This window comes from Lagopus muta, chromosome 6 (assembly GCF_023343835.1).
Source record: "Lagopus muta isolate bLagMut1 chromosome 6, bLagMut1 primary, whole genome shotgun sequence".
Lineage (NCBI taxonomy): Eukaryota > Metazoa > Chordata > Aves > Galliformes > Phasianidae > Lagopus > Lagopus muta.
Window position 1 is genome coordinate 14,844,517 of NC_064438.1, and position 17,310 is coordinate 14,861,826.

Here is a 17,310-nt window from a genome sequence, read left to right on the forward strand (position 1 = left end):
AAGACTGAGTTAATTTAGGAAAACAGGCTTAGGAAGGGGGCTGCTTAATTAGAACTTGTTTTCCATTAAAATACCTCCCACTCTCCAAAACTGCTGCCAGAAGATGAAATATAAGAAACTGTTCAACAGTATTTCAGCTTTTTGTGGGACCTAAAGTTCGCTACAGTTTTCTTTCCTATGACTTTAGAGTTTGTCAATCTATCTCTGCCTTCTCTTTTCACAGTATCTGAGTTTGCTTTGCTACACAAGCTCAAACAGTGTATAACAAGCACCGTAACTACATGATTATTTACTCAGGGCTTTGCCTTTGCAGAAGTCCTTTGATTGGGGTTTATGTGCAGAGTTTCATGTGCTTAGTTCGATGAAGTTTGGTTTAGCAAAGTACAGTTCAACAGTAAACATATGGAAAATTCTCCCTTGCCGTTCCTCTCCCATACATAAAAGGATGATCTCCTAAAATTAAATTACATCATTAAACAAGATAGCAATTAGATCAGAAATCTCCTCCTTGTGTTCCTTTGCGAGGGGTTGTTCTTCTTCTGCATGGGGTTTTTTTCTTCCACTTCTGAATCCTATCCACCTCACCTCAGATAGTAGCAGTGATTTTTTACATGCTGCTATCAAGCATTTGCCTTTCTGGCCTTGGAGTTCTGGAAACAGTTGTCCAGCAATGATTCACGACAGAATTGTGTTCACTTTAAGAGAAAATATTCTGAGAAGTTCTCCCCCTATTAATGGTAGATTCATATGAACAGCAGTGAGTTTCCAGAGCAGCTCCAGATAATTGGGAAGAGGCTATCCAAGATTGAAACTACCTCCGAAAAAACACAGCATGAGAATAAAAACCATGTACTTCCAGACGTGGTGCATACCACAATCACCTTGCTTGCAGGGAATCATGTAACCTACTGGTGAAAGAAGACTTGGGGTGCATCTCAGGGAATACTTGTGTGCAACCTCAGCTTATTAGAGTAGCCAAGCATTTCAGAGCTGGTCCCCAGCTGCAGTGCTCTTTATTCTTGTGACAATGGTACCTTCTCTGAGCTACAGTCAACTCACTTCAGCATACTGCACTGGTCTCCTTTGCTGGGCTGAAAGACTGCTGCTGCCAGGAAGGATTTGCTTGAGCTTTAGATCACCTCAGAGGAGCCTATATCTGAGGCAGGGATTCAAAACCACAACCTCTAGAGAGCAAGGCAATGATCTTGGGTATTTCAGCCTGCCACTATCTGTTCTTCCTTTCCTCAGACTGTATGTGGCAGGGGGGGGTTGAACTTGATGATCCTTGAAGTCCTTTCCAACCCAGGCCATTCTATGATTCTATGACTGATTCTGTGATTAGGGAAGGCAACAACAGAGTTATGCTTTTTCTGTTTTGTTCACCAGAATGGCCGTGCAGGCTCAAGTGCTGTAATGAAGGCTTTGGGTACAAATTCAAACCCCATGCTTAAAGGCATTTTGTTTGTCTCTGGCTTAGGGATGGTATGCCAAAATGAGGCCAAACCAAGCAGCTCTTGTAGAGCAAGAGCTAAGGCTCTGCTTTTGGTGCCTTCAAAGGTGATGTAGCTAGAAGTTCCACTTGCATACCAAGAATGCTTCCTCCTCTTTCAAGGCAAAACTGCAAAGCAACTGGAGATTAATAAAAGTAAGAAACAAACCTAATGGAACCTCTTTGCCAGCAACTGAAGTGGAAAACTAGACAGAAAGTATAGGAGGAGAAGAATACAAGTCTCAGGTATGGAGACATGCCAGTGTTTCAGCCAATCTGCCAGCCAGATGAACTCTGCTGGAGCTTTTGCTGCTGTTCCTTTTTGCTAGACTCTGGAGGACTACAAAATTCCTGGGGAACTGAGAAATTCTTGGAGGCCAGCTCATCCTCGTCCAGTACCAATGCTTTGGTGAAGTCAGTTCCCTTTCACGTCTTGCTTGGGATCAGAAGATTCCACTACCTCCTCTTTAGCCCCTTAAGGGGCTATTAAAGCTTTGTGAGAGATCTCTTCAGTTAGTCTCCTGCATTTTCCAAGTAAGTCTGAGATTGTATCCTGCAGATGCAACAGTTCTTGCTTAAGAAGTTAAATACTTTGTGGGTCAGCAAGGGAAAGTCTCCATTTGCTTTCAAGGGGACTGTGGGAAGGACCAAAACCTCTGCTCACTGCCACTACTGTACTCTTTGAAGGTATGCAAAATTAATGCTTCATTCCTTCCTCTCCCTCAAAGAGACTATTTGTGGATTTCTCTGCTAGAAAAGGTTTTAACTGTTCAAGATTTGATTTTGTCATCCAGTTCAACACAGGTGTGAACTGAACCACAAAGTTCCAAGAGTGCAGAAAGGAGGTTTGACATGTACAATTTGACCTGGAACTGCAAAGCACTTGCAAGTAAGAATTCTCTGACAATGCCTCCTTTTGGGAACCTACTTATACAGAGCAAAACCAAAGGGGCTGCTGTATTCCTAAGCACTGTGAAGAACACCATGTTTGCATATGTATCAATTCCTGCCAGAAGAATTTATTTTAATGCTTACTAAAAGCATACAAATCCTGTGGGGAAATAACAGCATCTGCTATTTTCAGAAGTAAAACTCTACCTGGTAAAATACAAACTCCCTGTTGTAGGCAGCAGGCTTTTTATTGCCTCTAGAGTCATTTTACATTCTTAGCCTTACACTGCCCTGTAGTGGCAAAGCTAAAATCTGCAAGGATACTGTTTACACAGGATGTTTTAACTTCTGTAAATAGAACTAGTTTGCCCATTACTGGGAGGGACAGAAAGAAAACCCTGCAGTGGCATCAAAATGACATAGTTTATCTTTTTCATAGGAAATAAGACAAATCTGTTCATGCCATGAATCTGTTTGTCTCCAAAAACTTTTGGCTGACTCCAACCAAATTTAGCTGCAAAAATGAAGATCTCAAAGATGGCCAGACATCATCAGATTTTTTTTTAAATGGTCTTAAAAACAACTAATGGAAGAGAATGCATGCATTTTCAGCACAGAAGCTGCTAGAAAACAAAGAAACAAACAGAGAAAGTGAACTGATAAATGCCCCAGAACAAAAGTCTCAGCCATATCTCATGATGAACCAACAGCCAGAAATCATCAGAATCCCATGCTGAAGTAGAAATCAGGCTTCATTAGTCCTGGAGCTTGCTACTTAAAGTGAACTTCATTCTTAGATCTGCTATCTCTTCCCCCCCAGCTCTCTAAAAATAGTATTCTGAAGATGAAAAATATCTGGTGTTTTACTTTCTGTACATCTCTACTGGTTTCTGTCTTTCAAGCTGTAACGCATTTGGCAGGGCTCATAGCAGCATAGAATGGACTCAAAAGTTCTAGTACTTCAGGTAGCAAAAATGCATGTATTCAAGTTGATGGCACAGGAAGAGTTACTTTTAGCTCTCAGAAAGTTAAGACAACTATGTTTATCAACAGAGGCAAAAATAACACAAAATAAAATGTTTGCACACAGCAAGCATGTGTTACTCTAATTGTACTTCAGCTGTTTTCAGGAGAGTCTTCTGGCTCTCAGCTAATGCCCTTCAGCTATCTTTGCAATGAGATCAGATAAAGAGGCACTTCAGAACGCAATTCAGTTAATCTCCTTTGGATATCTCCTTTGGTATGGGATGAATGAATGCTGAAAATGGCTGTGCCACTCCATCTCCTGTAGGGAAAGCCTAGATATGGGCATCTTTTTTGTGAAAGTTGGAATTTGAAGATCTCCTGCTATAGCACTAATTATTCATCTCTCAAAGTTCAAACAATGTGAACGGATTTCACATGCTCAAAGCTAAAGGACTGCTATCTTTTGAAAACTGTGAACTGAGACTGTTCTAACAATGCTAAAATGAGACCTGGTGCCAAACTTGATTGAAAGTTTCTCAGAGTCACTTGAATCATTTTATGATGCATTATTCTTTTTCAGATTCAGCAGGCATAATCAATTTTTGGCCCCAGACAGTATCCTCCAGGCAAGATCTTCTAATAGTTCAGTTTTTAGTGAAATGCAAAATTGATACTGCAAAAGTTTGAGAAATAAATCAACAAACTTCCTCTGACTTGAAAAAAAAAAATACAAAAACTTTCCTCCTCTTTTAAAACCCAAGCTCATCTAGGTGGTATATGAATAAGCACAAAACCCATTGTTTTTTAAATGTGCTTTTTAATCATTCAGAGAAAATAAGTTGATTATAAAATGATCCAGAGGGGTATGCAACTTGGAAGAAAGTTCAGTGTAATTTTGTACACAAATAAATAGAGCATTGTTCAAAATAACTAGAGAACATACAGGATACAGTAGGGGGAAAAGCTAAGTTCAAAAACTGTCAAGGAAGATCAGAGTGGTGCATAGTTCCTTTACTTGAGTGCTGTTAGCTTTTTTCTGCTTCATTTTCATGTTAAGCTGATGGCTCTTCTCCTGTGATTTCGAGTGCTCTCATCATTTTCTTCTGTGCTTTGAGACTCACTAGATTCGGAGACTACGCACTGAGTGTCCTGACAGCCACAGCTTTCGACATACACATATTTATGTGTAATTGTCTTCCCAGAGGGACACTGCAGTTCCACTTCCTTCATGCTAGTTTCTACTTCCTTGCAGCAGGAACAACTGTGCTCCATAGAACTGGCCTCAACAGAGTACCTGTTAAGATGGAGAAAGGGAACATCATTTTGTGCTAGAAACCAGAATACAAAGGAGAGAGTGCAGAATTCCTGCAAGAAGTTTTGTTCTGTATGCAAAAGAGCCATATTTGGGGCTGATGAATTGTCCTGAACCACAGGGCAGTGGTTATAACAATATGCATTTAAAATTCTGTGCATTTGAATGAGATTTTCTTGTAAAAAAAAAATTGTCTAGATCCTACTAAAGAAATGCAATGAGTTCTAGGAGTTCAGTTTCCTCATATTCCTCTCATCATCCCAGCACGATAGATTTTAAACATGCTGGATCAAACAACTAAGGGCAGATGCAGCCCTGAGCTGAGAAAGAAAACTGCTGAGCCTTGTGGCTACAATGCCACCTATGAAGGCATCATATCAATCGGCTGCAAGAGGTACAGTTGTATCAGATGAATCCAAGTGTGTATTCCAAAACAAGCAGTGTTAACAAGAAGAGGAACCAGTAGCTCCTTCTGTTGCTGTCTCACAGTAGGGTCTTTTTTTGCAGCATTTTGTCCATCACCAATGCTGACATGCAGAATCTGTTAATATCAGACTTCACCATGAATTCTGTCAAGAGCTATCTTTTTCTTATGCTTGCATGCAGAGGCAGCTCCAGCAGGACTGTGAGGTATTTGAAAATGCTAATAAAACCATCTGGCTAACTGGAGTTCAATCTCAGAGTAAAACCAGTTTTCTTTCATGTAAGGTACCCAGTGGTACATGCAGCAACAGGCAGCAAGTGACAGTTTATTTGGGAATCTAGAATTATATTATTCTGATGTGTTTTAATAGCTTGATATCGTGTGTCACACTAGCCACTTTCTTGTAGATTTTCAGGGAGTAACATATAATGAAATTACCAATGCAACTCCTAAGGCATTTGTTTTCTCAATTCTTTACTGTATAAAAATTGTGCATGTTTGAAAAGATACATGCCTATTTCATTTTCTATGTTAATGTATATGTTTATATGCTAACTCTTGAAAGGCAGCTTTTCAGCTTATGAATATCAAGACTGGCTACTCTCTGGTCTCATTCACATTACAGGAAATAATCCATATTCTCTTGCAGTGACTTCTGTCCAAGACAGTCTGACACAAGTGAAAGACGAGTCACCTCTTAACATAAATGGAACTTGCCATAGATGTCCTAATCCCAATGCAATCCAGTACCCTTTTCTGCTCTGTGTTGTGAATCAACTGCTGAGTCAGAGATTTCATGACTTTGTGCCCATGAGTTTGGGAGTTGATAGTTTTAGTCTTCTGCTACTCTGTAGTCCATCAATTTTTTGTTCCTTTTACATAAACAATGTCAGTTGCAGAATTCAAATCTCATTGTCCACTCAGTTTACTTACAGTGAAAAAGTTTCACATGTTCCTTCACATTCAGTCAGGACAACTCTCTCCAGAGAACGGCAGTTCTTATAGACAATGAAGTCTTCTCTCTCACGGACAAAGCATGGTGTGGGGCTATCCAGAGGTACACCTAAAGGAAAAGATCAGAAAATGCTTTCAGTGAAATAGCTCCATTTTTTCCCTGAAGTTCAGTACACTTGGCTTTGCTAGTGCACTGGAAGAATTGTCTTGAGAGATCTTTCTGCTTCAGTTTAAACCCTCCCATACAGATTGGGCACTGAATGCTTGGAGTAACAAACATAAACACAGGTGCATCTATGTAAATACAAACATATCAGCCTCTGCATAATAAAATGGGCTGATTTAAGAAGAAAATTCATTTTCTGTACTGTTAATTCAGGTACACTGACATACTTACAGGTTTTGCAACAACCATTAGGTAAGAGTGTAACAGTTCCCTAAAAACAAAAAAAGACAGGAAAAATAGTATTATTTTATTTTCCTGTATTAAAGACATTTTTAGTTCAATAAAAGAGGAGAGCTATTCTTCAATGGCTAGAAATTACTAGCTAAAACTCTAGCACTTATGAGAATAAACAAACAAAATGGTCTATAACAGACTTGAAATCTATCAATTTTTACTGTAGAAATACAGGTGAAGTTTTGAAGGAAGTCTACAATAACCATCAAACCACTCAAAAAAATCACAAAATATTTTCTCAGAGACTTCTATATTTGTATGGTACATGGTGTTACTGCCTACTGACTGGACAGCTTGTATTTCTGTGACATTCAAAAAACGTGGTTCTTTTTTAGACACGACCAGTTTTTTTGGCTACTAAGAGAGTTGACAGAAGAATCTTAAACTCTCAGTCACACATCTTATTTAATACACTCTGTAGGTCTGCACATAGATGAAGCAGAAATCTGTGCCATTGGGACAGAGAAACTTTGGAGAATGATCATCAGAATCAATGAGACATTGTTTAATTAGGTGAATGAACTCAACTGAAGCAATTTATGCATTGAGGGTACGTTTTCCATATGTACTTACAGGTTTGCAGCTCTCCTCACTGAATGCAGGACACATAATTTCAGATGTGGAAGAGATAAGCTGGTTCTTGAGATCTGTACAACTGTAAATGGTGCAGTTGTTGTAAGGATCACTTGTAAACTCTCCAGGCTGCAAGTGAAATACAAAATGTAACAGGAAAAGGTGAAGGGAGCTCAGAATGAAATGTTTCTCTCCTCTGAAAATGACTTTCATACTGTTTCTCAGTTAGGTTAACAGCAATTTTGAATACAGAATTTTGTGTACATTTCAGTATGCCACAAGTGGAGAGAATCTTCAGTTTTGCATGAAAAAAACAGCACTTACAGCACTTAAAGTACATTAACAATACTGGCAAAGTCATTCATGCCTATGAATTTTGCTTAGGGAAACCTAAATAGGGACAATAAGATTGTTTCATATACAGGCTTTTCTAATATTCTTCAGTATACAGAAACTAAATAATAGAGAAAATTTCAAGCTTCTAATCACCAATAAATAAATAAATAAACAAACAATACAAAAACCTTTCCATGATATTACTGTCTTGTCATTCCACAAAAAGCCTTTCAGAAAATTTGATTTCATTAATCCTTCATGCCAAGATACTGTAGATTGTCTTTGCTTTAGGTATGTTGTTGATATTTCAGATGTGAAGTTACATAAAGCCTTATCTTTGAAAAAAGAACATTCACAAATTTGGTAGAGAAGTAACATGTAGAGCATACTTACATTCAATATGAGACTGGAACCATGTGATGTATGTATAATACACTTTGTCTGCACACATTTTCCACAACATTCACCTTCTACTTCTTTCAGTTCATATCCCTACATAGTAAAATTAGATTGAAATAACAGCAGTGATAGATGTACTGTGGAAAAATAATTGAAAACATACCAACCCATGAATTGCTTATGCCTTGAAGCATACTCTAGAATGGTTACAATGGTTAAAAGGCTACAGATGGAATAAACTAAAGACTTTGGTAAGTATGCCTAAAAACTAAGTATCATTCCATTAAGTGCACTGCTTCAGACATTTCTTAGCTAATCCTCCCAAGGTGAACTGTTGGTTATACTATCAAGCTACACAAAATAGATAGCTCAAGAACAGTCAGTGTCCATGCTGTAGCTGGATTCTCACTTTCTGCCCCCCATACATAATAGATGCAACTCATTGATCACAATGTTTTTTATGGACATGGATATTATGTTTGTTAAGTTTGTTAGTTTTACATTCATCACTTACTGGTTCACAGTATGTGTTGCATGGAATGTGTTCACAGGAGATGACATTCAGTTGAGTGCTGATGTTAACTTCATTAGTGCAGAAGCAATCGTGACACTTATCAACAAAGACTGAGGAATTAGGCTACAAATTTAAAGAAACAAAGTTTCATATATTAATGAGATATGGCATGTAACAGACATTTTTTAATTCCCAAAAAACCTCTAAACCAAACCATGGAATAGGAATTTATCATGAACGTCACTGGAAATATATTTGTCTAGTTGTTTATGAAGACAGTATAAATAATATTGAATTAAACTTCATATGTGTTTATTGAACTCCTATATAGCAAAGATAAACTCAGATATTAAAAGCTAAGGAGTCATATAAACATATGTAAGAAAATAGTTACTAGACCATAAAGAAATTATTAGGGATCTATGTCTGCTCAGAGTAATCTTTCTTTACAAATAATTTCTGAAAGCATTAAAATTAAAATTGAAAAGAAGTACTGACAGTAAGCATGGATTGACTTTCTAAAATGCATAAACACTTCACTCTAAAGCCAAATCTAGCTCTGATACTGACATTTAAAAACAACTCTCTATTCACAGCAACCTTTTCAAAAAAATATTTAAACACTGTTGAGCTGAAAAATCCCTGACGAAAATTGAAAATTTCTAAAATATTGCTGGATAAACTTCCTTATAGCACTTTTGTTAAAGTATGCTGAATGGTCTTTTAAGCATTTTCAGAAGGCTATTGAAATAGTCTTAACTTACCAAGAACTCAGCATTCTGATGTACACAAACATTCTTGGGAACTGTTAACAAGAAAGGAGATAGGCAGTTACATCAGAGAAAAAAAGTCCTTACTCCACTCTAGTCACACTCATTTCTTCCACAGTGAATTGCAACGCTCATGTTCAAATACATTGGTTATTCCACATTTCTGGTAGCAGATGTGGTGTACGTAAAGTAAAAGAACAAATACTTAATGAGCAACAAGGGAGGAAGCTTTAACCCAATACACATAGTCCAGTTCCTAGCCAAGAATGTCCATGTAACAGTTACAAGAAGTTCCCTGTATCAATTATCAACAATCTATCTTCTCCTAGATGCATTAACAAAGAACACATTTTGCTAGGTTAAGCTGAGACCACAATCTCAGTTAATTCTATAGCTGTTTCTACAGGCACCTACAAGCAGGAAAAATGCACTTCATTTGAACTCTATCTAATTTCACAGTTGTAATACCACAATATTACTTAAAAAAAGTTAATAGTAACCAATTCATGGAATCTGACTCCTTTCATTAGGGTACTGCATGCAGTCTCATTAAATCTAATACCAAATTATATAATATATAATACTAGTCATTTAAAACATATTTCCAAAGGACTTACCACACTGGTACACAGGACAGCACTCATCACTGGGAATATAAGACTGAACTTCAAATCCCAGCGTACACTTGGGGGGTTCAGTTGTGCACAAACTTGTGTTGCATTCTGAAAAAAAAAAAAAAAGGAATAACCCAAAAATTACATTAAACCACAGGTAAGAAAAGGTATCTCTCAGAATCCCCATTTAAGCAATATTTCCTTGCTAAGAAATATTCCAGACCCTCCCCAAAGAAACAAATTACACATGGAAGATGCATTTTTCCTAGTGAATCCAGGCATCAGGCACTGGATGGGGAACTACACTCTTGTTTTTTTTTTTTCCCCAGTACATAATTACCAAGTGTAAGAAAAGTACCACAACTCTTTGCTAAGAAATCGTGGGTGACTATTACACTAAACTCTCTCTCTCTCTCCAAGAGTGTAGGCAATTGTTGCAAAATGAAAACCACACAGCCACAGAGAATTCTGCGATCTGGCTGAATTTTACTTGAAAAAAAATCTGATTCTAAATTCAAGAACTGTAGATGCAGTTATGTTGAATCCCAGAATAGAAAATTCCATGTTGTGTCACAGCATTATTAAATTATTTATTTATTTATTTTATTTAACACTAGACAAACAGATTTAAGAAAACATATTTCTTGGCTCCCTACTTCATGTCTTCAATGCTTACCTAGCTCTTTTCATTCCTGTTCCTAAAGAATAGAGAAAGACTAGAAACAAAAGCATTAACTCACTGCAAGTGACAATGGGGCAGCAGGAATCTTCAGAGTTGACTTCAGTGACTTCATAGAAGCCTTTCCCAGAACAACTCCTGATATTTTGTTCAGGACATTCGTGAGGTTCACATACAATGCCATTTCCACCTTCCAGGCAAACACAGTCCTGGCAGTCTACTACAAACTCTTCTCCAAACTGTCATTAAAGAAAATAAAGTGAATGATTACATAGAGAACAACAATGAAAACAGCAATGAAAAGCTGGGGAACCACAAAACTGCACCAGGCTACTTTCTTCTCCCCATACCCAACCTTGCCTTGAAATACAAAAGCAAATGGCAGCATACCTCTCTTGGTATCAGATCCAATCCAACACAACCTGTTAAAATATCAAAATAAATTTGATTACTACTCAAATAGCAGTAGATATCTTCACTATATGTTGTATGAATACAGTGTATGAATACCACATACAGTCAGATCTATGTTGAATGCATCAGAACAAAATAAAGAGGAAACAAATAAGTACCCAACTGAAGTAGTAAAACTCACCACAGGTATTTACACAGACATCCACACCAGAGTCATACAGCATTGTACCATCAGGACAGAAACAGCCTTCCACTTGTTTAACTGAAGTTTCATTCTGTGTACTGTATGAGACAAAATGTTCAGAAGAAAACCTTTACTATCACAGGCACACAGAGGAAGGTTAAGCTGAATAACTATTAACTGGAAATACAGGTGCAAATAATTTGTACTTCTGAGATTTAGAAATTGCCATTGTTTGCATTTGGTTTAGTTGAACAACATAAAAAGTACAGGCATCTGTATTTAGAATCAAGAGAATAGTGGTAACAAATGAAATAGTCAGTGACAGCAGGTTGGTTGATTTCTCTAAGTAACATATGCTTCAAATATGACTGAAAACTTGTATGAGATGTAACTAACAGTGGAGGAATTCTCTACCTTGATTTGCAGGTTGTCTCTTGAATAGGACCACATGCTCTATATTCCTTATGTTTGGAACATTCATAAGCTGGAATGGGAGAATAAAAAAAGAGGAAGAGCTCAATAAGAATATCATACAAAGTTCTCATGACCTTATGGCAAGGAATTAAACATTAAGTACTTATTTTCCTATGTACGCTTGACAACCTTAAGAAGCAAAGAGGTTAAATAGATATCAGACTCAAGCTATTTTACCACACAGCACCATTGTTTACATTCAAGGAGATAAAGCCAGGAAACTACATCTTGATTACAATTTTGTCATAATTGAGATCTCTTTTGTATAAGTTCTTAAAGGGACATGTATTCCTACCCTCCCATTCTCTTTTGATTACACTAAATAAATGAGTCATCTGCCAATATCTGCAAAATATACAGTTGACTGCGTGAAAAAAGAGACATATCTACTAATACAGATCTTTCAGACACAGTAAATGGATGTGTATTTTTGCAGGCTCATTTATTACTTCTATTGTTAAAAATACACCTGAAAATAACTTGAAGAAATTAATTATTTATTGGTGTGATTTATTCATGTCTTAATTGCTCAGAAAGAAATATAACCTATCATTAAGGCATTATTATAGAATGGTTTGGGTTGGAGGGACTCGTTAAGATTATGTAGTCCAATTCCCTGACATGGGCAGGTACATTTTTCACTAGATCACACTGTCCTGTTAAACACAGCTTTGAACACTTTCAACGATAGTGCAACCACAACTTTTCTGATCCACTGTCTCACCATACTAATCATTAAACGTTTCTTCCCTCTTTACACTCTATACAGTCTATACACTGTGTACACTCTACAGCTACCCTCTTTCAGTTTAAAATTATTGTGCCTTTTATTCTTGCCAATTATTGTGTTACTACAGGCCTTGGTAGAAAGTCTTTCCCCATCTTTCTTATTCAATGTCTTTATTTATTGAAAGGCTGCAATAAGGTCTCCCCACTGCCTTCTTCTTCTGGCTGAACAACCCCAGTTCTCTCAGACTCTACACAAAAGAGGTGCTCCAACCCTCTGATCATTTTTGCAACTTTCCTCGGATGCACTCTACCACACCCATATCTTTCACATACAAGCACTCCAGGACTGGACGCAGTACTGCACGTGCAGCATTCCATCACCTAGTCTAGTGATATTGGCAATTTTGTTCTGACCAAGGTACAGGACATTGCACTTGGCCTCAGTAGATTTCATGGGCCCACATCTCAAGCAGGTTAGGGTCTATCTGGATGGCATATCAACTGCATCACTCACTTGGTATCACCTGCAAACTTACTGAGGGTGCACTCAATCCCACTATCGATGCCATCGATTAGCATTGGTCCTTTTCCTAACTACCATGACTTTTCAAATCTGATGCAGTGTGGTTTAGCAGCTCCATCAGCGAGTTCCCTTTGGGATACTCTTTGTCAAGTCTCATGGACTTGTGTATGTTCCAGTTGAGCAGATGTGAGACCATCTGATGTTCTTCCCACCACAATGGGAAGGACTTTGATATCCCAGTCCCTGCTTGACTGGACTTGAGATATGTGGCAAGGATGATTACCAAAGAAAAGTGAGGCTTTTCTGACTAGCAATACCTGTAGAAGCCCATCTTATCATTTTTCACATTCCTTGCTAAATTCAGCTCTAATTATCCATTAGCTTTCCTGATTCCATCCAAACACTGTCCCTGTATTCTTCAGGACACATGACATCAATTTCACTGCCCATGCATTTCCTATTTGCTTAACAGTTCAATAAGAAGACATACATCCCAAAAGATGCCCCTCATTGTTGGAAAGCCTTGGTTGCTGGAGCTCCATAGTGGCTGGTTCTATGCAGATCCCTGTGAACTGATAGCTGGGGCAGCCAGCACTCCCACGCTCTCACTTAGCCCTCTCCTTAGACCTGCTGTTTGCCAGCCAGCCCCTTCACACACACAGCCCGAGGAGGGCAGTGACTTGGAAAGCTCCTCAGATGCCCTCCAGGCACCCTGCAAGCATCAGCAGCTACTGTTGCTGCTAGCACCAGCTTCCTGTGGTTTAAACTGAAATAGCTGAAATAAAAGTTCAATACAAGATTCCCTTAACAGTTCAAGATAAATGGCCAAATACTTACAGCAAACACCGTTGGTATGACTTCTCCAGTCAATGCAAACATTTTGATCGGCACAGACAGCTGCATAGATCTGCAGACTTGAGCATTCCAGGTCCAAGTCGGGAAGCATACAGCTATCAAAAACACAAGCTGCGTAGTACTTATCAGGATTAACAACTCCGTGGCACTTCTCAAACACACTAAAAATAGAAAAGTACATCATTATTAGTTACTGAATTATACATGATTTCTCCAATGTGCTAAGCATGTTATATTGTGGTAAAAGTGACACTTCAGGAGATGTGAACCAGGATTATTATTGACAGATTTCCACTAAGAGCATCTGACTAGACTGCAACCTTCCAACGTATTTTACAATATTCTCCTCTCATCCACAATACACCCATGCACCAATATTTTCACTCTAGGAGCTACATGAATATTATGAAGTATAGTCATTAGCTAGTTTTCACTTTTTAATTCTGACACTAGGTTCAAAAAACTAAGATTTTTTTTCAGTTGGTCTCTTTGCTGCTCAGAGAACATGGACAAAGACCACTCCACCAGAGTGGAAGGCAGCACAAAAGAATGTAAGAGCATCAAGTAAGGCTAATGTAGCAGCCAGAGGGTTGTGAGTAAAATCTGTCAGCAAAGGACGACATCTTAAAATGGCAAAAGAAACAGAAGAAAGCCGAGAAACCCAGAGCTGCAAAAGATAGGAGAGTAGTTAGAAACATTTTTATTGAGAAATGAACCCCAAAACTGTCATCACACTTGAAAATCAAATGCTTGTATAAACACCAGAGGAATGCATGCCTACCTTCCCCAAAGAAGCTCACAGAGGGAAGATTCTTTGCAAGGCTTCCCTGTTGTTGTGCTAGGTGCTTTTGTAGGAGTTAGGCCTGGAGAGCACTGTGGTTTGGACGGATCAACAACTTGCCAGTAATCTGCCATGGTTTCACAGTTTTCTGCAATATTTCCATTTGGCAACCTGCAGTCATCTGCTGTGTTGTTACTGCAAGTGCCTAAAATGGATAAGAGAAAAAAGAATTCACTCACAGATTCATTATCAAATGCCATTCATCTTTATGGCAGGGCTGTGATTTACCTGTTTGTAGTTTTCTGAAAGTACAAAAAAAACATAAGAATAAGCCTTACCACACTGTCCTTGAGTGTTGTTTCCAAACAGGCTGTAGGGCATTCTGATAGAAAATGTCAAGCCATTGAAGGTCACATTCATTTTAAGCTCAGGAATTTCCACTACACTATTTATGCCTGACTCATAGATCTTCAAGCCAAATTTCTTATAAGGCAAAGCCACAGCCTGTTTATTTACAGTCACCTAGTAAATAAAAGAAAACAAAAAAGAGACATACATTTCATTTGACTTTAGAAAACAATCAACTGTTCATTACTTTGCATTGGAGATAAATTTGTAAACACTTTTAGTTTATAAGAAATGTCCCTGTTTTTCCTTATATGATACTGGAAAGCCAAACTTGCCTTCTCCAAGCCGGAAAGTCCTATCAGTCATTAATAAATTAGAATATACTTAGGAGTTTAAACACTCTACAGATTTCTTGGGATGACTAGGGCATTAAGTACTGCCTAATGCATCCAGGATACTTACAACCATCTTTTGTGATGCATTTATATCAAACTAATTCATAATACTCCTATACAGTAATGTTCAATGAAAACTGGACAAGTCAAGTCTAAAAACAAACATTTCTCTCTCAATTTTGAATCCCCAAAATTGGGAATTATATTTATCAGTTAAGCACATAAGAGTCCCTTCTCTGAAAAATTTAAGAATACCAATCAAAGCTAGTAATAATTGTTTTTTAAAATGGGTAAGCCCAGTTCTTTAATTCCAATGTCTAGTTTACATTCTATCCTCCCAATCAAAATCTAATCTTTTCCCTTCTTACACAAGTATCAATTGTAAATTAATTTATTTTATAACCTTAACTTTTAGCCATTCATCCATATTTACGCACTTGTGAGAGAGAACACACTGCAAAGATTTGTAATAAAAAAGGAAAGGAGTTGTTGAAACTTTTCCCAACATTCAGATTCAGAAAAGCATCCCTTCAATGCAGTACTAGTTAATAATCCAAAACGTTTTAAAATCTGAAACACACATTCAATTTCTAATTTTCTCCTAATGCTGTGAATATAATTACGAGGTTGATGACTTATTAATATTTCTGTCAAGAAATGAAAGGTAACTTCCTCCAATACCTCTACTTCCAGGGTATTTGGTTTCACTGTTTCAATGCGCACTTCCTGAGTCTCATGTCTCACAATGAGCGCTCGTGGACAGGAAACTACATCTTCTGCGTCACAATGGTAGTTATCGATGTAGATACCAAAGTTGTCAACTGTTTTTTCAATCTCTTCCACAAGAACATATGTGCAATTCCCTTGATAGCTGTAGTACAATCCATCAAAAGTCAAATAATGTGGGTCTCCCCAGCCAGTGCAGTAACCTGCGAAAACATACAGCCAGGTTAATGACTTACAGAAACATCCAGAATCCAATCAGACTACAAATAAAATCTGTAGGTGTGAGATTCACCTACTCTAACTTAAAGAATTTAAATATTTAAAGTATATCTGACAATGCACAAGCACTTTTCTAGAACTTACCCAAAATAGAAAAGAATCCAGGGACTTGCAAGGCACTGTTTATCCAACTTATTTCTGAATGACAACAGAGAATAGGACTAATCGTGCCCTAGAAGTACTATTACAGATTGCCTAAACAACTATATGCAGATTTGCAGTCTATAGATGTTTGCATCTGGTCATTTAAAACCCCTCAGGAGAACGATTTGTTCTACTGGCAAAACTGTTATGTAGAAATGATGGAAATCAAAGTAAAGTCCCCCAGTTCACCAAAAAGAACCAATGAAGCACTCTAAACAGACCAACACTGGAAGTCTTAGAGAACATCTTGCACAATATTTGTTCCCAATAAATAGTGCTGTTCTTTACAGTTGTACTGTTCCCACAGGAAATAAAATATTACACAGAATATTATACTTACAATCACACTCCCAATGCCAACAGCACTGATCATCATCAATGACTTGCACAGGAGCGAGCCCATTGGAACAGGTGGGTTTAGGAGGTGGCTCACAGATTACTGGAACAATCACAACAGTATTGTTTTCTACACATATAGCCTTGGTGCAGTTACACAGCCACCACGACTCGCCTGGCTGTATTTGGAAAGAAGTTAAAAAAAAAAAAAAAAAAAAAAAAAAAGCCTTATGAAGCAGTCAGTTTGAATCAGACTACTAACATTTATGCCTGAATATCTTCTACAAAGTTTTAAAACGCCATGTGGCAATTTTCTTCCCACCAGAAGTCTGAAACTGGGAAAGAAGAACAGCATTCAGCAACATTAAGGCCTGAAAGCTAGATTTATTCAAAGTTGCTGAGTGAAAGGCATAATTATAACCGCTAAGCCAGTAAACAAAAAGGGGAATTGCTTTTTTCAAGTCTAATTTGTTTAAAAGTTAGATATCTAATTTCACCACCTAGACAGGGAAAGAGAGGATATGATCAACTCTGTTCACAGACATCTACGGAAGCTACAGTGAAAACAAGCTACTTGGAGTGTAATGTATTAGATCACTATATGCATGCGTTGTGAATGTAGGCATTTTTTTCCATCTTGCTTGAGTTTCTCAGCCATTCAATAACTTTTATCCCTGCATAATTAGAACTTTCCAAAAACCTTAGAATTGGAGTGAAAAAATCATTGAATATGGTGTTCTG

At 37.7% G+C, this 17,310-nt stretch overlaps 1 protein-coding gene across 3 annotated transcripts in view; it reads right to left on the reverse strand.

The window, feature by feature from the left end:
• Window positions 1–3,794: 3,794 nt before the first annotated feature.
• MUC2 (mucin 2, oligomeric mucus/gel-forming) overlaps window positions 3,795–17,310 on the reverse strand; it is a 114,678-nt gene continuing 101,162 nt past the window's right edge. For 2 of the 3 annotated variants that reach the window (XM_048950123.1, XM_048950122.1), the window contains 17 exons: window positions 16,574–16,748; window positions 15,766–16,013; window positions 14,680–14,863; window positions 14,342–14,546; window positions 13,543–13,721; window positions 11,394–11,463; window positions 10,977–11,077; window positions 10,772–10,803; window positions 10,443–10,620; window positions 9,706–9,810; window positions 9,083–9,123; window positions 8,319–8,441; window positions 7,799–7,897; window positions 7,070–7,198; window positions 6,434–6,473; window positions 6,016–6,145; window positions 3,795–4,640 (listed from right to left, as the gene is read on the reverse strand). In XM_048950123.1, the coding sequence (XP_048806080.1) occupies window positions 4,394–4,640; window positions 6,016–6,145; window positions 6,434–6,473; window positions 7,070–7,198; window positions 7,799–7,897; window positions 8,319–8,441; window positions 9,083–9,123; window positions 9,706–9,810; window positions 10,443–10,620; window positions 10,772–10,803; window positions 10,977–11,077; window positions 11,394–11,463; window positions 13,543–13,721; window positions 14,342–14,546; window positions 14,680–14,863; window positions 15,766–16,013; window positions 16,574–16,748 (2,286 nt within the window). In that variant the 3' untranslated portion in view covers window positions 3,795–4,393. The remainder of the gene's footprint in view (window positions 4,641–6,015; window positions 6,146–6,433; window positions 6,474–7,069; window positions 7,199–7,798; window positions 7,898–8,318; window positions 8,442–9,082; window positions 9,124–9,705; window positions 9,811–10,442; window positions 10,621–10,771; window positions 10,804–10,976; window positions 11,078–11,393; window positions 11,464–13,542; window positions 13,722–14,341; window positions 14,547–14,679; window positions 14,864–15,765; window positions 16,014–16,573; window positions 16,749–17,310) is intronic. The other variant, XM_048950125.1, reaches the window with a different exon arrangement.